This window comes from Lonchura striata, chromosome 2, assembly GCF_046129695.1.
Source record: "Lonchura striata isolate bLonStr1 chromosome 2, bLonStr1.mat, whole genome shotgun sequence".
NCBI lineage: Eukaryota > Metazoa > Chordata > Aves > Passeriformes > Estrildidae > Lonchura > Lonchura striata.
In genome coordinates, this window is record NC_134604.1 from 63,483,363 (window position 1) to 63,506,842 (window position 23,480).

The 23,480-nt window shown below is 44.3% G+C and overlaps 1 protein-coding gene and 1 long non-coding RNA gene across 2 annotated transcripts; both read right to left on the reverse strand.

Moving 5' to 3' along the window:
• Positions 1 to 520: 520 nt before the first annotated feature.
• TMEM272 (transmembrane protein 272) lies at positions 521 to 21,441 on the reverse strand. Its single transcript, XM_031504671.2, has 5 exons — positions 21,135 to 21,441; positions 17,436 to 17,515; positions 10,213 to 10,272; positions 4,067 to 4,149; positions 521 to 958 (listed from the first exon to the last, which is right to left on the reverse strand). The coding sequence occupies exons 2-5, from the start codon at positions 17,491 to 17,493 to the stop codon at positions 596 to 598; spliced, it is 564 nt and encodes a 187-aa protein (XP_031360531.1). The 5' UTR covers positions 17,494 to 17,515; positions 21,135 to 21,441; the 3' UTR covers positions 521 to 595.
• On the reverse strand, positions 12,551 to 16,769 carry LOC116183594 (uncharacterized). Its single transcript, XR_004148231.2, has 2 exons — positions 16,162 to 16,769; positions 12,551 to 13,757 (listed from the first exon to the last, which is right to left on the reverse strand). It is a non-coding gene; the product is annotated as an uncharacterized LOC116183594 (long non-coding RNA).
• Positions 21,442 to 23,480: the final 2,039 nt, after the last annotated feature.

A 23,480-nucleotide genomic window follows, 5' to 3' on the forward strand; every position in this document is an offset into this window, starting at 1 on the left:
TTTTATACATGCTTTTATTGCTATCACAGCTTCTTACTGGCCAGTCTGACATTAGCCTGAGTAGCTCTCTAGTGAGCATCTCGGTTACTCTCAGAGTTCCCAGAGTCCATGTGCTCTGCAAAGTGGCCTGAATAAAACCCATTGTCCCAGCTCCCTCATCTATAATGCAGGGACAATAACAAACCTCATCAAGACTATGGGGAGATGTTCAGATCCCAGTAAAGAGAACAACATGACTACTTTTATAGGCAAAGATGTACTGTGCTATGTACAACATAATGGGGACCTGGTTTTAGAGGAGATTGCCATCTGCAAGAGCTCGCTCCTGATAAAACATCCAGAGTTAAAAAATAGGATGTAAAAGTTAGCAGGAGTACACCCTGACACCTGCAGCAGCGTTTTTGCATAGACTATGCTGTATTCCAGCATAGCTATTTCCAGATGGCACTGTATTTTTTAATTTCCCCTTGAAGTTGACTACTATCACATATATATATATATATACCATACAACAAAGATGTACACAAGGTGAATTATTGCCTGTTCTTTGTTGTACACACTTTTCCAAAAATCTGGAGATTTATTTATGTAGCATTTAGTCTTCCTCAGAAGAGAATCTTTGCCTGGAAACACAGTATATGCAACAGCTACAAAAGATAAGGAGAAACAGAACAGTATGGCTAATAATGAGAACACCAACAGCAAAAATGTACAGGGTTTTGTCACAGTAATCCTGAGGCTGATGAAAAGGCGGGATGAAATTTGGCAAATACACAGAAAAAACCCAGTAGTTCCCAAGAATGAACCAGAGAAAGAGGAAAAGGCTGAGGGTTAGATGAACATAGTACTTGTGAGCATTCTGCCTCCAGGGATACTCATCGTCATCATCATCATCAATCACAACAGACTTGGAAAGCAGCTGCCTCATCCTGGTTGAGTCGTACAGCAGGAGAGTCACCTGGAGGCATTGGGGGAGAAAAAGGAATAGGTAAAGTGGCTGCAGAGAGTCTGAACACCTTCTGGCCACTGCCAGTCTTGGGGTCAAATTAAATTAGGTGTGGTAAAACAGTGTAAGAGAAAGCTAAGGAGCCACAAACAAGGCAGGTACTGCTGGACAATAATGCAGTTTTTCCTTGTAGATTATTCACCAGTTGGGGTCATACATTGGAAAAAAATTGCTAATGGAAAGGTATGAGAACAGATTGTGTAGGGAAATGGCAGCAGCTCCCATGCTGGAGACTTTTAAGAACAGATTAGAGTAACTGCTAAATGACTTTAGTGTAGTTCCTGCCTTGTAATGGGTAGATTTTTCTCTTCTGACTCTATTTTTCCATGGTTATAAATTTGAATCAGCTTATATCAAATTATGAAGCATATAGACTATAACTTAAACCTCAAAGAAATTGCTTTAGATATTTGCAATGTACTGTTGTCAAATTTTCTTCAATTAAGTGCCATTTTCCCAGATTGCCCCATTTCTGCCTTCAGTAGAAACTAGCAGAGAAATTTGTGGAATACCATGATGCCAAGTGGTTAGGAAGGTCTGGTATACAGGGAAATGCAGTAGGACTTATAAGTGTTGACTGGATTTCTTGTTTAGTCTTGGGAATACAAAGAACATAGGTACTGGGGTTCTCAGTCATGTTCTCTTTCACAGAGTTATAATCTGTGCTAATTTTTCTGCTTGAAATGAAAGAGAAGACCACCCCTCATTTTACATTCTTTTTTCTCCAGAACACTGGCCAAGGAAAACCTGTTTAGGTATGTTTTTTTTCTGGTTCAGATTTTATTCTATGTGCCCCATTTTCAATAGGAAAAGCTTAGCAAGAGAATCCAGACTTTTCTCTTATTCATACTCCTCCCTGGAAAACTGTTTGGAAATATATAAATAGGTAAATATTTGTTCACAAAACCAACTGGTTTTCCAGCCCAGATGTTGGTTCCAGTTTTTGAGAAACACAATTTTAAGTCCCAGCACCAACATGGGCAAAAAAAATGGTGTTTCCATTGATGTCTCACATCCAGCTGAGCACTCAAAGCAACAAGCTTGCTCAAACTATCATCTTCTTATATGAACATTTATTTTACACAGATTCATGAGGCACAGGAAGGATAAAGCTGCCTGGCCTGGCTCTGCGGTTTCTGCATGAGGGTGCCTGTGGCTGGGCCTGAAGCCTACCTCAGTCCATTTAGCTTTCAGCTCAGCACTCAGGTTCTATCAAGTTTAGCAGTGAGAATGGGGTTAAATGGCAGATGAGTATTGGGTGTGAGGCAGTCAGAGAAACCACCCAGGTAGATTTATGAATCTCAACTGCATCTAAGTAGTTCACAGAAAGTGCATTTAATTTTTATAGATATTGCCTTGCCAAGCGTGATTGAAGAAATTGCTGGCAGTTGCTCACATTGTTACTAGCTGCTGAACATACATTTGTGGAGCAGCATAGCATGAATTCAACAGGCCTCTCTGGGTGCTCTAGAATGGTTCAGTTGCCTTGGTGAACAGTTACCAGTGCTTTTTAAAAGACTGGAGGTGGTAAAGAAATAGATGAGGAGCCCACAGTCTACACAGATCTGGGCTAGAATGACTTGCCATTAGATGATGTCCACCACAGGACAGCATCCATTCAGACTTCATCCTGCACCCATTCTCTGACCTTTTAACTTTCAGAGCTCAAGCAAGGGAACTGCTGGATGAAGTCAGTGCAGTCCAATGAACAGAACAGGGGCAGAGTTCAGACACGCAAGAGACTTGAATGTGGCTACAGAACAAGTGCTGAGATAACACATGATTGAAGCTAATCAAGTTCTGACCAAATGCATTGCCAAACTGCAAAATAAGCAGTCCTGCTGTCAACTGAAGTAAAATTCAAACCATTATTTGATGTCAGTATGAATATTAACTGATCCGTTTGCCACCTTAGCTGTACTGAGAAAAACTGACTTTTAAACCAGAAATAGCTAAAAACAAGTCAACATTTTTTATGAAAGCTTTCCTTTCAGTTCTGCTCTAATATTTTCTAAACTATTAGTAAATGAGCCTTTGATTATATAGAAAAGGTGTGATTGAATGACTAAGCATTAACCAGTAGAATTCACAACATAGCAAATTCCTAATAAGATTAAGCACTTCATTTTTTTTTTCCATTTTCATATTTACTGCCAAAGGTCCTTGGAGGGCATGATTCATATCCCAGTGATGTACTGTGGTTTTGCTGGGTTTCCACTCTGAAAGAGTGCAGTGAATGCAGAAACCTTCAGGGAAGGATTCTTTCCCCTTTCTTTCAGTCCTGGCAAAGAAAACAGGCTAGAAATGTCATGGTAAGGCTCTTCATCCTCCCTAAAAGCCAGTTAACACCATCTGCAAAGGGACTGTCAGAACAGGGTGGCTCCTTTAGGGTCAATGCAGAGTTATATAGCTTTATAGTGACCAGGGTTTATCACAGGTATGAAAGTGTCTCTACTTGTCAAACTGCCAGACTGTGGCTCAGCAAAAATGTAAGTGAGCACAGTCCTCTAGAAGACAGGTAGTTGTGGTTAGAAAATAGTGCATCTAGATTAATAAGCCCTGCTGTGTTGCAGGGATATATTTACTTTGGAAGGAAGTGGTTCTGCTGCAGTCATTTACTTCTGGCCAGGTCAGAGTGGGAGTAAATTGAACTTGTGCAGGACTATGTACAAACACAAGTGGTTTCATGGTATTCCCAAAGCAAGGAGAGTCACTTAACTTCTTGTCCTGTCTGTATGAAAATAATGGAGAAAGATTGCTTGTGGAAAAAGGACCCCATTTACCACAGATATCCATGTTAAGTAGTCATTTCCCTCAGTAGGGATGGTAGCACAGATGCTGTGATGCAGGAGGAAAGTCACACCACAATGTGTGGGGAAATGCTGAGCTCATTAGCAGCTTACTTGACTGATAGGTGATTTGGTGCTGAAACAAGCACAGTCCAGTCCCATAGCTCTCCAGTACTAGGTGCGTGTAGCTGTGTAGAGCTATCATCATGTCTTAACTAGCAAGTCAAAGTCGAGTCACACAAAATATTTTTCACACACAGAAGCACATTACCTTTAAGCTGCCAATCACGCCACCCACCAACAGATATAAGGGAATCAGTGGCTGAACTGGGCAGTCTTCCAAAAACTTCATTCCTGAAGGGCAAAAATGGATGTTTGTTATCTCAAGTGACAGATATTGTAACAAGCTGTACAGTGAAAACTATAGATGCTGTAAGTGAAGTGTAGTGCTTAAAGCCAAAACTTGTATCCTGTGTCTGTTGAAATGGGGGCTGAATTAAAAGGGGGCTGCACCTCCCACTACAGGAGTGAGGGCCATGAACAAGTGAAAGGCAGGAGAAGGAAGAGAGAGAGCAAAGGCAAAACCAACATTACTATTTTCTGGCAATACTAATTGTAGCCACATATAGAGGTCATTAGTTCAGCCACAGCTCTTTGTTAAATGAACCATTGATTGAGCTAGGCAGGAAATTTTCATCAGCGGTAGAAAATGCACTGAAAATCAAAACCATGAAAAGAAGGAGTTCTGATAAGCTTCCCCCAGGATTTTCCTGCTGATTAGTTCCTAAGAGTGTGGCATGTTCCTCAGTCAGATTCCTGGAAGCTTGGGAGCCAATACCCGTGGGAGCACCTGGAACCGTTTTAGCTTTCCAGGCAGCTGAGAGGGAGCTGTAGAAACTCAAGTTTCTAAGCTGTAAGGGTTGCTGGAGGATAAAAGAATTGGTTGTTATGGAGCTGAGGACCCTGGCAACCCTCAAATCTACTGCAAGAAAGAGAAAGCTGGGTAGGTTTTAGGGAAGAGAGTGTATTGCTGTGTGAGGATGTTGCTGGCATTAGAGACTGAAGCTTGTGATACAGGTCTGTGGCAGTGAAACTCATCTGTCCAAATATAGATGTCTGCAATGCAGGCATCCATATGTGAACTAGTTTTCTACACTCTGTAGTCAATAGGGAGAAATAGGCACTTGTAAAATTCAATTCATTTTTCCTAAGATAGGCATTTGAAATGGGTCGGGTAAATTGGTTTCTGAAAGCACTTCTGTCTCTCCATGGCTATACAAGAAATCCAGACAGCCAGCTGTAGATACCTATAAGTTAGCTGGGATGAATCCCCTGCCCAAGTCTCGTACCCAATGGCATCTTCAGAAGTTTTAAACAGTTCATTACCCTGTAATTTTATTGGTATTGATCCCATGTTTCAAGGCTTTGACTGATCAGTTGCACCAGGTAGAAAGGATTTTCTGTTTTCTTCTTGCTGTATAAATGGTTTGCAAGGAGATATTCTGACTTTTCTCTGAATAATTGGGGTTACCTATTTGCAAAAGGAGTGTGCTAGTCTTAGTGCTAAACATCTCTCAGGAAGAATGACTTGCCTCCATTTTCAGAACTACACAGAGTAAGAGGAATTAGGAGATAAGTACCAGTGGGTTTTCATATGGTGGGTTTTGGGTTTTGTTGTTGTTTTTTTGGTTTTTTGTTTTTTTTGGTTTTTTTGGGGGTGGGGGGGGTGGGTTTTGTTTTGTTTTTTCTTTCCATAGCTGTAATCCTCTTTATCTTGTCAATTTGACCACCAAAGCCAATGCTATTGCTGGTCCAGAACCCCCCTGCTGTCCTGAACATCTCCTGTACTCTTTGCATGGCGTAATGCAGGTGCTCTGGATTGTGGTTGCTTGTTACAGGTCTGACTTTAGTCACAGGACACGGGACAATGTTTTGTGGTCTGCAGGTTTGTGATCCCCTCTGTATAAGGGCTGTGGAGTCCAATGGACTATACTAAGTATTTATTACTAACCTTTCTATAAATGAAAAAGGCTGCACTTGGATATTTGGACTCTCTCCCCTTCCATTCTTATTACAAAGCTATAATTTTTTGTCCATTTTGCCATTGTGTGACACTGAGACCTGCTCAGACTCCCAGCTTTACAGAGGTGGGCAGCAGGGAAATCGACACAAATTACATCATGTTCATCAGAAAGCTGCTGCCAAGGTTTCCAGTGTTCTTGACCATCTAATAGCCTGCCACAAAAGCAGCTGGCCAGGGATCTCTGGGAATATATTTCAGTTTAGGAACCTAGGCAATTTCTATTTCCAATGTGTTAAATGAGATTTCAATTTGAGGGGAAAAAAAATTGAGAAAAAATGCCTTTCTTTTTTTTTTCTCGTGCAGCTCTGATTCTCTTTCCCAGATAAATCTATTATGGAATCCTTTAATATATATAACATGACATCAGTCAGTCTTGGGAAGGATTTGAGTGACAGACAGCAGCGCTCTGTAGGTTTTGGGAGAATACTGCAGAGAGATGTGACAGCAAAAGAGTAGGTCAAAGCAGGTAATACAGTAATAACTTTAAAAATACACCCCAGGGTGTGAATAAGAAATGTGGACCTACAGTTGACAGATGGGCACTGGTATTTGTTACAGTGAAATCAGTGAATGTGCCAATCAATTCTCACATGACGTGTTTGGTTTATCTGGGAATACCAAAACTAGTTGGAAAGCATCAGTGCTAGCTCTTCTTTCCCATAAGCAGCACATATGTTCTCCTTTGACTGCTAGAGATGGGATATATGGACTATGAGAGATCAAAGGTCTGCCTCTACTGCAGTGATCTCTGCAAACCAGAGCAATTTGTGGTTCAGAGTGAAAAGCAATTGAGCTTGACCACAACACAGATCAGCACAGGAGTCTAAATGAATGAACCAAAGACCTTTGAAAGATCAGACACAGCCTGAACAGCATATAAGAGGGGGAAAAAAAAGAGATGGGCGGCTTGGGAAAGCAGAAATACTTGCACATTTTACCTCTTGGCTACCACAGAACAACACTACAGTAGGACCACAGGGTCCAGCAAGTGGGAAGAACACTTGTGAGCAACCAGGACATGACCTTCTCTAAGGGCATCATTTGGGGCAGTGCTCTGCCATGGCCCATAAAGAATTGCTACATATCAACTGTCCTTGTGACTCATGATTATCCATGAGATGAGGGGTCAGGACCAATGTAAATCAATACATCAGTGGCCTCTTTTTAGGTGCTTTACTCTTCTCAGCTGAAAATGGCTGAAGTACACCCATAGGAAAGGAGGACTGCTGTATAGCAAGGCTGATCCGCTGTTTGGTGCCCACTACACAACTTTATTCCTAATGGGAGGCAGAGACCTCAACATGCCAGGTCATTTTCAGGTGTTCCTCCTGGATGCCTGCAGCTGTCATCACTTAACACAGACCTCACTCAAGCCCTGACTGTGGGCCTTACACTTGGATCTAGGTGCTGCAGAGAAGTTATCTAGAAGTAATTGGTTTTGGGCACCATTTTATCAGAAAGCATATCAGCAAATCAGAGTAGTGGCTGAAGGACTGGAATGCAAGGAAAGATTGTGTTAAACAACAACTGCTAAAGCACATGACCAGTTCCCACATAAAGCCACGAATCTGAGAATAGGCTTCAGACAATTCTTGGGAGCATTTGAGATTTGAGGAATTTTTTGGTGTTATGAGTGTGAGGAGTAGTACTGGGTTAAATTTGAACAGGGCGCAATTTAGACTGCTTATTAAAAAAACTATGTCATCAGCTTTCAAATGTGATTTAACTACCCTTGGTGAATTCTGTATATAAAGGTACTCTGGACAACATACAAGAATGGGTTATTGAAAGTAATCCTTCATTGTCCCGGAAACTAAAAAAAAAAATAAATAAATCTTTATATCTTTGGAGTGTTTAGTGACAAAAGGGATCTTCTCTGCCAGTAAAAGTGAAAAAGCTGCTAAACAATCTATGGCTTAAATGATGTCACAAGTCTACAGGTTGGAAAATATGCTGAGTCCTTTTCATGTATCTGTGATTTACAGCACTATCAAATTTTAAGAGTGTATAATGTTAGCATGTAATATTACCAGGCTGCCTGTTATTCCTCTCTGAGTTTTAACAAGTATTTTATCTCACAGTTTTCCTCTGTAGGAAGCAAGAGCCAAAATGACTGAAGGCACATCAGCAAGTTTTTTTCTGAGATCATGGCAACAGAATATTATCAGAAAATCACAGGGTTTTGCTTGGAAAATAAATATCTGCATTTTCCTTGACATTTCATTTTCCTAAAAATACCTTTACTGATATGGAGCTGCAGGAAACCAGTATCCTCTGACAACACTTCATTACAGTGACATTATCTCTTAATTTCAGTAAGTTGTGGGGAAGAAAGGGGGTCTGTATCTGATGTAGGAGATACCCAGAGCTCCAGGCTAATATCTTACTGTAGACTTTCCACTTCTTGGAGCTTAAAGATACTGTGAAATATTTCTGAGAAATTATACTTATAAGTGATCAGATTCCAGACCTGGATTAATTTCCGGAAGGCAGGATATCAGTAAGCATGGAAACTGTGCCACATTTTGTATTATACCTTCCCATCCCTATTTCACATTTCAGGCATATTCAGCCTGGGGAAAAGCTAAAGCTAGAATCTTCTTAAGGGATAAATAGCAATCTTAAGTCATGGGTAAATATAAGAGCAGAAGTGTTGAGATGTAACAGTTCAGTCCATTTCCCTACTTCCTAATTGCTTCCTAATCCCTCGTTAGAACTCCCTGGTTCCTAATTAGGACATCCTAATCGGAATCCCACCATAGTCATGAGTGGTATTTTGAAAGCCCCAGGTTATGGAATAGCACCAACCTTTAGCTGAACACTTATTATGTGGGTTTGGATAACTATCCATGCCAATGAGTCTGGTGTCCCAACTGCCTTAAAGGTCACCTCATCTCATGGCAGACACCTAAGAGAGGGTATAGGAATTTCACTGTCAGGAATGTCTATTTCCCTTAACAGCCTGCAAGAACAACACGAAGTGCTCAGCCTGGCTGTGGATGCACAAAAGCCCGAGTCTAGATGGGATGCACCTTGCCCTCAGCATCTGCATCTGGAGTTCCTTTGGAGGAAATGGGTTCGTGCAGAGAGACCATGTTTCATTTTGAGGTGTGTTTACAGAAATCCTGCATGTTAAACAGAGGAGCTAATTACTCTGCACTGCTCATTCCTCAGGTGTCAGCTGGAGACCTGTGTTACATCATTCTTTTATTAATAAGGAAAAATACTTACATTGGCCAGAGGACAAAGGAGGGAGGCAAAAATGAGAAAAAAAAAAAAAAAAGCTACAGAAACAGTGACCTGTGAGGTCAGGATGAAAGAATTCGGTTTTTAAGACCTCTAGGAAAACAAAAGAGAAGATGGAGCAGGGTTATAATTGCAGCCTTTATACATTAGAAAGGATCTCTTGAGCAGGACAATGACCAATATGTTTTTGTGACCACAGTGGGCAGGACAGGATGTAATCTGTTTAATTTGCCATAGGGAAGATTTAGGTTGGATATGGGGAAAAATATTTTGTCTTTGAGAGCAATAAAATGTTGAAATAGACTCCCTGGGAAGCCATGGAATTTCCTTGAGGAAGGACAAGTTAGACATCTGTCAGGAATGCTGTGAGCACACAAGCCCATCTGAAAGCAGAGGTGGATTGGTGTCTCCACTGGTGTTCCTCAAGTGGGGTTCACAACCCATATGAAGGATGTGAAAGGCCCAAAGGGAGTCTTATAAAGGGAGTGTTATAGAAAAAATAAAGATCTATGTTAATGGTAAGGGAAGGGTGATGCTTAAGGAAAAGGGGGCCTTATGTAGTTTTAAAAGGTATAAAATTGCGCAGCTCAAAGGATTTTCCTTTCTTAAATATGTGATCTTGAAATGCTACTCACAAATCCAGCCTTCGAGGGGTTATACAGAGACAGATCAGCCAAAAAACAGGTCTGACTTTCAAAAAGGTGGAGCAATAGCAGCCTACAGCATCTCTTTTTCCCTTCCAGCACTATGCTTCTATGATTTTTTGCAGTGTAGTTAATACAGAGGGATCCTAAGTAATTAAATCTTCTCTTGTGTCAGATTCTGAGCTTCCTCCCACAGACAAAGCTGGGTTTTGAGGTAAAACACACTGGAGAGGTTTTTAAGATAAAAAGGGGCAAAATTCAAGTACTTCTTCCTCCCTGATATGGAGTGTGGGCTGAGATTCTGTCTGAAGCTGAAGTACCAAGATAGGGGTCTAACAGTTGGAAACCCTGATTTTTCCAGTTCCTTTCTTCCACCAGATATGTTAAACTGCCACAGAGTACCAGGAAGTTTCTATTTACAATTTACTTTAGTAGTCAACTTACCTATAAAAGTCATGGACAGTGGTAAGGCAAGGAAAGCGAGGAGCCCAAATATAAAGCATGCTGTGAAGGAGAAAAAAAAGACAGTGTTATATGGGCTAGTTCAGGTTTAGAGGCCAGCATTTCCATCCAGTTCTTTACAGATGCCCTGTATCCACACAATTGTGTAGGAAGAAATGCAGTGCACTTGATGGAGTGGGAATATCCCCTGCGTGGTGCAGCATTTGCGCTGATGGGACCAGCACATTTTATCACTTCCAGGATGCAGTGAGAGACACAAACTGCTTTTGCAGCTACTACTTGCAGCTTGTCTTAATCCAAGGGCAAGGAGTCATCCACTGCTGCCTTATCCTGCATCCTTTTCAGAGGCAGTGCCAGCCGACTGTGCAGTAACAAGTAATTTTGCATCAGCTAATCCATGGCAACTGATGAGCCATATCTGTTTGCTAAGGAAATAGCAGCTTTAAAGCCATTCCACTAAGTTTTCACTGATAGCTAAATAAACTGTCATTATCACAGATGTGGATAGTTTCTGGCTGGTCTAACTTCCTGACCCAGCTTAGCTCATGAGCACAAAGGCAGCAGCCCTACTGCAAGAAGTGGGATTTGTCACTGGGATAGATCAGCTTATGCTGTGTGGAAGGATGCTCTTAGGGGTGCACATCGACTCTCCCTGCAGGTGAGTGGACCTGGGGGGCTTACTTACCCCCTAGAGGTTGCTGGTGTATCTGAGCCCTGATGTTTCCCCCGCACAGCCAGGTGCTGCAGAGGATGAATGCTGACCTTCACAGTGGGTGAGGGACATGAGCATCTAGGACACTCCATCTCACAAGAGCTGTCACCTCTGTGCCTAATCATGAACACTTGGCAACATTAAAGTGAAACGCTGCCCTGCCAAATGAGAGTAAAATATAATGAGGACATTCTGTGGCAAGTGTCCCTTCGGAGCCCTTCCAGAAATTACTCAGGCTGCAAGCAGGTGCCTAAGGGTGCCACAATGCAGGTGGGCAGAGATTGAAGAGGGGATGAGAAGAGCATGGATAAGAAAAGGAGTAGGACATCTCCTTGGAGGCTTGCAAAAAAAACATTTTGGAGCAAGTATTTGGAGTTGGCTGGGGACCAACGCTTTCCCCAGGTAAACTGTGTCCTGCAGTTCCCCATGCCAGAGAGCTGCAACCTCTGCACAGTGTATGGTGTCCCCCGGCCATGCAGGAGCAGGGACACTACCAGCACCCTGCAGACAGTGCCGCTCTGGAAAATTCTGCAGCACTGCCAAAATACCACCCTCAGGCTGCCTTAGAGAAAAAAGGGCAGCATCACTGCCTCTGTTTTACAGAAGGAGAAACAGAGAGGACATAGGAGCAGCATCAAAATTCAGAGCAGATCCACCAGGCTTTCTGAGTCACTTTTCATGGGAACACACCATCCCCCACACACTGCTCATGTTTTCTCCACAGAGAACCAGGATCTTACACTTAAGCTCTTGAGAGACATCTTTCTCAGAAGTAGCATGTTTGTTATCCCTATGAACTGGGAGAGACTGAGGGTATTTTGAGCTGAAGAAAGTACTTCTGTTCCTTTGTGCTACCCCTCCTCCTTTCCCTGTCGGCCAGTCTCCCCAGCCCCCACCGCCCCCCCACCTCTCTCTCTCTCTCCCTCTCTCTCTCATTTTTGCTCAGACTCCTATCTCTTGAGTGCTGCATAATACAGAAAATTCTTCCTCTGCTTGAATAGTGTCCTACACTTGACTAATCTCTTTCAACCACTGACAGCCTCTTATTAGAACAACTCAGCCTAGAGCCTCCCTTTTCACCGCATGTCACATTTTGTGCTAGCTCCTCTTGCTGTTATCTAGACTATTCTTTCATATTAAGAAGCGATGTTATTGTAAATGAGTCGGGCTTCCAAAACCATTTGTGGGCAAACAGTGCCCACAGGCTGGGCAACTCATTTATCTGGTGCCCCAAGGGGTGCCGCTCAGGTCTGCAGGCACCGACTGCCTGGTGTGGCCACATGTGCTGTCATAGCAGCGCAGCCCTCGCAGCGACATCACCCCTCTGCCTGTGGTTTCTTAGCTGCCCCCTGTCCCTGCCCGTGCTGCACGGGAGTGCTCGGGAGCCCGGGAGGAGGAGGCATCGTGTCATTTGTTAATTGTGCAGCGCCTGTTCCGCCTGACCCCGGGGAGGGACGCTGCAGTAAACTCTGAAAAAAAGCTCAGGGGGCTCGTGTGCATGTGAGGCTGCACATCTGGCAGACAGGTGTCCGTGTTTGCTTGTGTCTGACATCTGCCCAACAGCCCGCTTTTGGAGGGGAGAAGTGGGAGGTAGAGACCACTCAGAGCTCAAGAGAAAAAGATAATGCTTCATTAATTCCGCTCCCAAAGCAGTCGCTGGGAATGTATTTACTCATTATCTTCCCATTCAGCTACAGCCTCTTAGGTCTCGAATTGGAGGGGCAGATGCATAATCTGGGAAGGCTTCCAGATCCATGTTCAACAAAGTGAGGCTCTTCAACAATTGCCTACACAACTGGCAAGGCTCTGCAGCCACTCTCAGTGTCGCTAGCAGCGCTAAAGACCGATTTTCCCTAAATGTGTGGAGGTTTCACAGATACGCTGCTCAGCTGGGACACACGCATTCTCTGCCTGGGTTTGTCTGGGCTGTGCTGCCCCGTTCTGGTCCGAAGACAAATTGCTTCAGAAAATGGTATTTGCCGCAGGGTAGCACGGCTCAGCAGAGAGGACGCTGCTGTGCAGGCAGGTCCACATGTGGGACTTGTGGGGTTTTTATGGCAGTGATATCGCCTCACAGGCTGCTCAGAGAAGCCCCTGGCCCCATTCCTGGAATAAGCAGCAAAAAAGGGCTGGTAGTCTCTAAGAACACAAACACAACTAGGGAAGTGCTTCCAGGCATGCCTCGAAAGGGTATCTGTTCCATGAAGATGGTGCCTGGCATCAGGCAGGAGAACTCATTGCTCTGTACCAGCATGGCAGCACCTGCTGGGGCACTGGTGATGTCCTGCTGTGGGATCCTAGCATGCTGGAAAATTGATGGAGGGAAGAGCTCATGTCTGGGGTCACAACAGAAGAAGAGAACAGGTGGCTGAGTATCTTGCACACACCTTGAAATCTGTGGTCACAAAAATTAGATCAGCGGGTGCAGGTTTTGGATCTCCTTCCCAGGAGTACATTCAGCTGATATAAATCTGCTGTTTGGCTGAATTCCTCTTGCCAGGATTTCCCCACAGAAGTAAGCACACTTGAGATCACTGTTGACATTTTGGCTGTATGTCATGGTCTCTCTCCTGTCTGATGCCCGAGCCTTTGCATCTTCCACAGCCATGCCCCTGCACTGCAGCTGTCCTCCCAGTCCTCTGCTACTCCCTTGTTGTGCCTGGCTTCAGGACACGCAGCCTGTTGCCCTCTGGCATTTGCTTGGGATCTGGAGCCAGTAGTGTAGGGGACACCAATTCACCCATGGGCTCCTCAGAATTTATTTTGCTGCCACAAGTTTTCCAAATTTCAGATCACCTCAGGCTGTCCCTATTTACTTTGAACAGAGAGAAAAGTTTCTTTTCAGATAAGAGTCTTTGCAGGATTTTCAGAAGTGATTTATGAATATCAATCTCAATCTACCTACTCTCCTCAGTAGTATGCTAATACAGCTGTAGTGCAAGCTGCTCAGTAAAGTGGCAAGCTCTCTGATAATAAATACAGTAATAAATGAAGTGTTTGGTTTATTACCATCACTCTTAGGTGCCATTTGTTCTGTAGTCTGTCAGGTTCTGGATAAAAAATGATTTTTTTTTTTTTTTTTTAACAAGATACTACCAGTTTCCAAACAGTCTAAAGTTACCCCAGGATTTATCTGCATGAGCAAGCTGAGGAGCAAAACTCTCTGTGAAAATTCACAGTATGCCCTTTGGACAATACCCTGTGGGAATGCTGCTCTGAAGGGGCCTGACTCTCAGCAGTCTGGGTGTTAGGAAATTTGGGTCAAATTCAGTTGGCAGGGCCCCATGCCTGCTGATGCCCTGAGGCAGATGCAGATGGTGATGCAGGAGCTTAGCAAGCAGTGTCACAGTGTGCTGCACTGCAGCATGGGTGGTGTAATAGGCTGGAGTGCAGATGGGGAGCAGGTATTTTCATCCATGATATTTTCATCCATGTTTTATTCCTTCACGGCATCTGCAGGCATCCCCTGCAGTACTGATAGGCATTTGGAGCAAAGAGAGAATCCAGCCTGTGGAGGTGTTGTGGTGGCAAAGTCTCAATGGATCTTTCTGAGGAATCAGCCCCAGTAAGATCATACGTTTTACACACCAGGGATGAGTCTGCCCAGGATTTTGGTAGCTGTGATTTCTGACTTTTTGTGCTTTCAAGCCATAGGAAAATGTCACTATTTCAGATGGCATATGCAGAAAATACTTGAATGAACTGACATGAAGGAAAGGAATTAAATCTGTTCAGCTTGGCCGGCCACCACCAAATAAGAAAATAGCAGCAAGGCTTGAGCACTCAAAGCCAGACCTGTGAGTGATACAAAGAGTAGAAACATGAGATATCCTTGAGCAAAACCAAAGACTGCTCTGTTCATGAGGCTAAATGCCATAGCAAGGATTCCATCAATTGCTGGAATAATCTCTGGGGATGAATGGCAGGAATCCCATCCCTGGCGTGATTTAATCTCTTGACCAATGTGGGTACTCAGAAACTGGAAGATTCAGGGTAAGGAACAGCCATTCCCATGGGGGCCTCTAGTTCCAGTGCAAAGCCACCATTTGAGGCAGGGGAAATGTGAGGAAACAGACCAAATCCCAGTTCAGGGTCACCAGCTGTTTACTGTGTTCCATTACCCTTTGCTTCATCAGGGTTGAATTACTGTGATGTAGAACTTTGGTACCCAGATATCAGCATAACATCACCTAAACTTTATGTCCTAGGTGTAGGTGCTTTGAGGGTTGAGCAATATTACAGAGTGTCTAGCCTGAATTTTATATTATGCCTCTGGATACTCAACTACAGTTACACCATTGTCTAAATTCTGGATTTGGCCCCTTGTGAATAATTTCCAGAAGTAATTTTATAACAATATTTAGGCATTACATATAGAGCCATTCAGTTTGCATTTGCAGTAGACCTAGGGGAGTGAATTAGGCTTTTTTATTTTGGTCAATAAATTGAAGACTAAATTTAAATTGCTACACCAAGAATGAAAAGATGCTCCACAGGTGGGTTGGGTCTTGAGAGTTATTTAAATACCAGGAGACCAAAGGTACAGCTGTGGATTTTGCTGAAAAGCTCTTTGAAAAATAAATACAAGATGATGAGGAAAAGTGAAATTAAGCATTACTGCATTTCATGAGGTCTTTCATTTTAATGAACATAAAATCAATTTTGGATGCATTAGCTGATCCATAACTAAAGCAGAGCTTATTTTGAACTTAAGCATGATAAGAACGTGAAGATACTTTCCTGGAATGGTATTTCTGAGTTCCTCACTCATGGGTAACTTTTCAGCTATCCAAGAGGGTGCTTCTGGTGTAGAAGAGCATAGGTGAGATCAGAACTAATCCAAATCTTTAAAAAAAAATTCTAAAGGATTAATTATTTACTCTCTCATCATTGAAGTTCCAGTGGTAATTTATAACAGGGAATTGTAACATTTTGCTTGTAGACACTAGGAACAAAAATCAGAGAAAACACTACTTTTGACCTTTTAAATTATGATATTCATCAATGAGTCCAGATCCTCCCTGCATGTATTTTCTGCAGGATGTGAGGGATCCCACAGGGACCAGCTGGGCCCCAATTCCACTCACAGGCACTTGTCAGGGTGTAATGAGGGTGCATGCTCTGCACCCCTTGTTTTGCATCCCTCCCCAGCCCTCCTTTCCCCTGGGGAAGTGACGAGCATGAAGAAGTAAACCAGAAAATATCCTCTCCTTCCTTACCTGTGTCAGGTTTCTGCAGGGAGACCTGGATTGAGCTTTCTGTCCCTTTGGCCTGATTTTCTCTGCCAGGTTGTAAGACAGCAAGGAGTTGAGGGATTTAATAATTAATAAAAGTTCATTCTGAGTTTTGAGAGCTTTTCAGGCAAAGCAAAGATCAGGAATATAGAAGACTCCAAGGTAACACCCTAGACTGGCAAATGCAGCAATAGTGTGGGTGAAGTATCAGTTATGAGGAGTGGTCAAGGGGTTTGCTGCTTCTTGTATTTGAGTGGAATTAGAAATTGCTACTGCCAAGAAGTGAAAGCAAAATGTCACATTCGTGTTTGCAAGTTTCCATTGCAACTCAGAGAGAAAAGGCAATACAGTTAGCAGGAGTAAACTGCTTTAATACCCATGGATTTTAACCTCCTGCTGAGGACATTGCTTCCCTGATCTTACAACACCCCACCTCTGAAGTGTATTTCTCCTGTGCCTCTGTGCATCTTGCACAGCCTCAGCCCAGGTCAACTTTCTGCTGCATTGCTCCTCGGAGAGCAAGAACCAGCCTGTTCAACCAGCTGTCAGCTCGTTACAGCCCTCTGAGTCCTCCACCCTGGGTGAGGAGAACCAGTTGCTTTAAAACCTGAGCAAGCCCAGGCTGTCATGCAAAAGAACTCTGTCCAGACAACTGATGCTTCCAGCCCACAGCAATGGGCTGCTTATGGGGGATACCCCCACCTGCAGTGGCCCTTGTGCCAGGGAGCAGGCTAGCAGAGGGAAGAATAACCTGTCCCAGATCTCACTAGGTGAAAGGGAGGATATTCCTGACCATATTCCATCCCCAGACTTGCATCCCTGTGCCATCACACAGGCTGGCAGAAGTTTTGCTTGGTGGGAATTGTTCCTAGGAGAATTTGTTCTCAGGCTGGCTGTGCTGCTCTTCACAAGGTGATTTTCCCTGTGGATGCTTCTGCATGCACTGCATGTGTAAGACAACACTTCAGAGAGGAGGCAAACACATTATTTTGCTTAGACTGTCTGTTGCTGTCCATATTTAGGCACATGGTGGTGTTTGTTTGAAATTTTGTGCTGGTTGCTATACTTCAAATACTGCAACAGGCAGCTGCTGTTAGGGTAGAGTTACTATTGCCCACTCCATCAGTTCCCAAGGAAAGGAAAGGAAACTTCAATGGAAGATTCAGGTGGGACTTAGTACCATCGTGATTCCTTTATATACTTGCTTAGCAACAGGGCTGCTTAAATACATGGGGCAATGGCTACCAGAACTGCCTTACCATTGCTGGCAATTTTAGATATGCAGCGGTGGCAGGCTTTCTCCAGGCCAGCAGTCATCGTGGTGAGCCTTTTGGGGTGCCTGTGGAGACAGAGAAATCCATATGGCTATCAGAAGTGTCTTTACCTTACTAAGTATCTTGACTCAGAGTACTCGAACATGCTGGCAGGCTTTCACTACCCGCAAAAACCCCAAGCATGCACAAACCCAGCCAGCAGCAGGGCACACCCAGAGGCAGGAATGCCTTCCAGCAGCTCCATGCTTGCCTGCTGGTGATGATGCTCGAGCCCTGGGGCATGGGGAGGCTGGGGGAGAAGTATTAATGTCATCTTCCTGAAAACTGTGAGAGGTTCTATCTTTACTTTGATTTGTTTTCAGGCAGAACAAAGAGTATTTAAATGTTAGGAGAAAACCCAGGGAAACAGGTGAGGTTTGCTACACAAACCTCAGCAAGAATTAAGTAGCAAGCAAAAATGAATTAAAGACAAAAAGGTAGAGAGAAGATGAAAAGAGTTTTAAGGTCAAGGAGGATTCTGAAGAAGAATATGGAATAAAAACTGCAAACCACAGGGAGCCCAGAACAACATGCCTTTGACAGAAAGGTAGCTGTATTAGAAAGTAGCTCCTTGTAAAGAATTTTTACAAGGTGGGTTGAGGGATGAGCAAGCAGACAGGCATCCAAGGTCAGGCTTCAGACAGCACCAGACAGTTAAGTAGCATTCCACATCAGTGGGAGTGTGGAAAGCTCTCTCTCTCACACTCACACACACACTCACACACACACACACACACACACATACACTCACACACTCACACACACACACACAGACACACACACACACAGGCTCCAAGCCTCACCTTCTGGCCAGGGTCACCACAAGTCTGCAACCACCAGTAGCTGTATGGCAGAGGAAGGTGTGTGTGGAGGAGGCCAGGATAAGGGAAGCTGCATTCCTGAACCTACCTCAAAATAGCCTCTAGATTTCTTAGTGGTTAGAGAGCAGTATTTTAAGCTTAGTCTCACCGTGTTCTAAGTTGACATGAGATCCACCATAGGGTTTTCTTGTGCAATGCTGTGTCCAGCTTGGCCCAGAGCCTACTAGGGACCATGGGGTCCCAGGCACGTATTGAAGATAAAGACAGACTTATTCAACCACCTGATCTATGGCCATACCCCTCTGCAAAGTCTGTCCAAGCCCTACTAGTCGTGGCTGAGCAGAGGAGACTGTATCCAAGCCCAGACAGGACCCTCTGCTGCCATGGGGAAGGGGATGGGGTTTGCTCCTTGCACAATGGCATTGCAGATTCTGTTTCCTGACAGTTAATAGAGGCAGGTGTGGTTTTACCTGTGGGTGAATGACCGAGCAAGAGCCAGGGACTTTCAGAGGCAGAGGCTTTCACAGACATCCCACCAGATCAGTAATCCTTGCAGGCAGCAGCCAGCCACCTACATATACATCCAGGTTTCTTGTGTGCCTGATCTCAATAGATGTCTCAAGGAATTTAGCTCTCCTTTCCTAGCCCTAATCTTTATATCCCAGAGGATATCTCCATCAGTACTGAATGGAAATTATATATGAGTGCCTAACCTCTGGTGAGTGCATGTGTCTCATACCAGCCACCAAAACCTTCTTCATCAGAGCAAATACTGTTTCCTATGGGCTGCAACTATTGATGAACATTTCAAGGGAAAAAATAAGCACTGTTGCATGCTCAGGGAAAACAGAAAGGAAGAAGGGAAACTGGTACTTTTCCCAGCCAAATGATATATTAACTTTAAAGCTTTCAGTGCAGGTTTCTTTCTAGAAGATGCACAAACAAGCATTCATTTTGCATCTGGCAATGGCTGCTGACAAAGGTGTTCTAAATCATGCATAGATTGGGAATATTAGTCTTTATGTAAATGTTTTGACTAAAATTACTTTTATAGAAGGAATTATATATTAATATGTGATTAATATAACATATGAATCCAATCAATCCGATGCCATATTAAAATCAGTAAAATATCCAGTTATCTTAAGCAGAATTTATTGTGGCTGGGAATGCTATATTTCCATAAGCAGAGGGTAAAACGGACGTTTTGTCTTTATTTACTGCTCTTTTACACTAAAGGAAAACTGGAGGATCGGTATCTGGAAGCATGTCACCACCTAGTGACAGAGCCCAGAAGTGACCGTGATTCAGAGCTCTGCGTGTGCGGTTCTGACAGGTGAGATAGAGAAAGCAATTTCACGATGGCTGTGCACAAAGCGTGTTCACACAAGAACACAACACACAAAACTACCAGGTAGTGGTTTCAGTTCTTCCTCAGATGTTGGCGTGGACTTCTCCAGGACTGACAAATCCCTCAGAGAATTCATTCTATTTGCCAGATAAAGAGGTGTTGCCCCTTTCCCCCACACCTTTGATGATTCTGCAGAAGCTGCTGTGGCTGTTAAGGATTAATTATTTTCTTTTGTGCCAATGCGTGAGGGTGCTAAATGTGCAATTCAGCAGCCAGGCAGATGCAGAATGGTTTTGTTTCACAGCCGAAACAGGGAAATTTTCGCTGAAACTCACAAGAAACTGAAATTGGCACAGTACAAAGACTGGCGCCTTACAAGGGCAGGAAGGTATCCTGCCCCACTGTACCTGCTCCCAGTTTGATATTGAGTTGGAAAAGTCATATGAAAAACATAAAACTCAGCCAGGAAAAAAAAAAAAAAAAAAAAAAAAAAAAAAAAAAAAAAAAAAAGATATAAAGACCAAAGGCAACTTCTGGACCTCCTCCCATCAGTCCTTCTCTGAGTTTGCTTCCCCAGTGGAAAGGGACCTGCCCTTGGGCCAGAAGGGCCAGCAAGCACCAGGGACAAATCTCTGAACTCCTTGCAGGAGGCTGGAGCCTCTCCATACAGCTGCTTTTTAGGGTGGCAGGTTGCAGCTGAGCCACACTAGAGTCACAGCACCCCTGTGCTCTTCCAGGCTGTCCCATACGCCTCACTGAGTGCCCTCAGTGCTGGTGGTCAGCAGCCAGGTTTGTCCCCCTGGAACACATGCTGTTTGTCACATTACTGCCTCCTGTTGTAACTCAGTTCCTTGCCCCTTACAAGCACAGTGATAAGTGTGTGTAGCACAGACCCTCCAGCCTGTTTCCTTTGTTATTTCAGCTAGTTTTAGCTTTAAACTATTTTTCTGGTCGTTATTCTCATCCTAAATGTTTAGGTAATAGGAGTCAACACTGACTGATAGCACTGACTGACTGACTGACTGGTGTGTGCCTGACCTACAGGAAAGCCAAAAGACAACTTCAGGCTGGTCCCGCCGTGTGTCAGTCCAAACAAGAGCCATGTCCACTTTTGTACTATGGTGTTCAGACTTTTCAAATTGAGCTCTTCTCTCTCCCAAATGCAGGTGTCCAACTCTGCACTGGTGGACACAGCAGGCAGAATTGGTGGGGCTTCCTAAGATCCCAGTTCCCGCTTGATGGCTTCAGACTGCCAGGGATCCCTGCTGGGACACGGGAGGTGCACATGGGCCAGCAAACCCCTCCGGAGCAAGGGCTCTTGTCTAAGTACTGCTAGAGGGAACAATTTCTTTTTATTTTTCTGAAATATTCAGGGCAAAGTCCTCTTCCAAATCCGGTTTCCTAACAAACCACAAAGCCCCACGCTGGCTGTTATGCCAGCACGTTGTCCAGTTCCCAGCAAACCCCTCTTACCTGAGAGCGCTGTGAGTGTCAAATCCCTTCAGCTGCACGCGTGGGAGATGGGGCAGAGAACGGCAAAATCCAGCCCTGGGTGGATTCTCCAGCTGGGAGAGCTCTCTCTGGGACCCCGGAGCTCTGCTCGGCTCCCTGCGGCTCTGCCCGTGGGCGCTGAGGCACGGAGCGGGGGCTCGCTGCCTTTTGTTCCTCCGGGCTCTCACCGTGGGAGCTGTGGGATGCGGGAGCGCTTGCCGGCGGAGCCCATCCCCATCAGTTTCCCCACTCCCACGGCTGGCTGGAGCCACAGCCCACCCTCTGCCGTTTCAGGGTGACAGCAGGGGGAAGCAAAGGACCCCACACAACGGTGACTGTACAGGAGGTGGGGGGAAAAAAAATAAATCAAAAAAAAACCACCAATGAATTTCTTTTGCTAAGTCTTTTATTTTAGAGTGAAAAAAAATATTTATTCAGAAATCAGTAGAGAGTGTTAAGTACTTGGTTCATTCTTCATTCAGTTTTCCCCCCTTCCCCATCAGTGCAGCTGATAGAGCTCTTTGCAAACTGCCACTGTACCACCTCAGCTGTTGGCTCGTTTATGTCTTGTGTCACTCTGCAGAGTGCCATCTATTTGTTAAGTAGTTACCTGCTAGGTCACCTTCTCATCAGCAGGTGACCATCTGGCATCTCGGGTGTAATTATAAGTATGGGTAATCTGCTGGAAAGTACTTGTTCTGCACAAGAAAAAGTGGGTTTGAGGGAGAGAACTTCTGCAGGAGGAGTGACAGCATTAATAAAGATTGATGTGTATTTTGAGTCCATTCAGGAAGGCCCTGCAAGAAAGAAAAGGTTACCTGCTTCATTAGTCACCAGCAGGGAGCTGACAAAGTGCCAGCTCCAGCTCAGAAGGAGCAATTCTGCCTTCAGCTGCCAGGTTTGCACAGTTCATCACCAATAAAACTCCCACTGCTACACGTTTTGCATTAAGAAAATGGGTCCACACTGGGTCAGCTGAGGTAAAGAAAATGATGGTGTTTGATGGGTAAATTTGCATGCTGCTGGGCCAGCACATGCACAACCACAGCCACAGGCTGGTTCTTACACTCTCTGTGCTTTTCCTTGCAGCAAGGTCCAATATGCTGGCAAAAGCCCTGACCTTGTGGTGGTGTGACTGCCGCCAATCAGGCCGTAGCCTTGCACAGTGAAAATTTCGGTGGAGGAAGTTTGGCAGTGAAGCAGAAGGTGGGACTGTGGCCTTTATCCATTGCACTGAAGCAGGGGTTATTTGAGCACCTAGACAAGGAAGCCATGGACTGTATAGGCAATGAAGGGAGCAGGGAGACACTTCTGGAAGACTCTGGTGCTCTCCACCAGTGCTGGAAGAGGCACGGCAGGAAGAGACTGAGACACACTATCAAAGTGGCCAAACTGGACAGCTGGGCTTTCTGTGCTCCTAGTTCTTTTTTCCTTAGGTGTAATAGAGCTGCTTCTTCCAGCAGAGAAAGCTGTTTTTCCAGCAGTTATTCACAGGCCACTGCCTGGCATTAGGCATCAGCAAGGATTTCAGTTATGTCCAATATCACTGCCTGCTTTTGGGGTGATTTTTCTCACCCTTCATGAAGATCTGAGGCAAGTGTAGTTTGCCTGTGTCTGCTGAGGTGATGCACAGGGTCACACATCCTAACCCAGGGCATTCCAGCTTCTGTGCTGCCCTTCTGGTGACTGCTGAGGTCCTGGGCTGAGCTAAGCAAAGGGACTCTGTAATGCAGTCACCAAAGGCACAAGCCAGAGCATGCTCTCCTCAAACACAGCCCTCCGCTCAGACCAGAAGGAACTTTTACATCCCCACATAATACATAATCGGGATTTTTTCAACAGGTGCCTTTTTGGAAGAGGTTACAGCCCACCATGAATTATCCTGGGTATATAATGGTTAGCATGGAGTGGGAAAGGGCTGTGTAGAGATGCTGTCTCCTTTCCAGTTTGTGTTCATGTTCAATTTATATCCACCCTCCATGTAGGGTGACCACTTTTGCCACAGGGTCTTCTCCTAACTTGATGACTCAGAAGTCAAAATGAACATAGAAATAGTCCCCCATCTCCTACATATTTTTTTCTTTTCAAATTGAAAGAGTCTGACTGTTTTTGTAAATGTTGGATGCAATCACTAATGCTATATTTTCTTGTATAAATTATCCTTGTGTATTGAAATATAAGCAGCCAGTGGGAAAGAAATTCAATGTACATTTCTTTCACTGTTCAAGGCAAAAAAAATGTGTACTTATCTGCTGAGAAATACTCTGCTTGTGCAGTGGAAAGCAATCATCAATACTGACTTGCCAGCATTTTAATGATTGCCTGTGG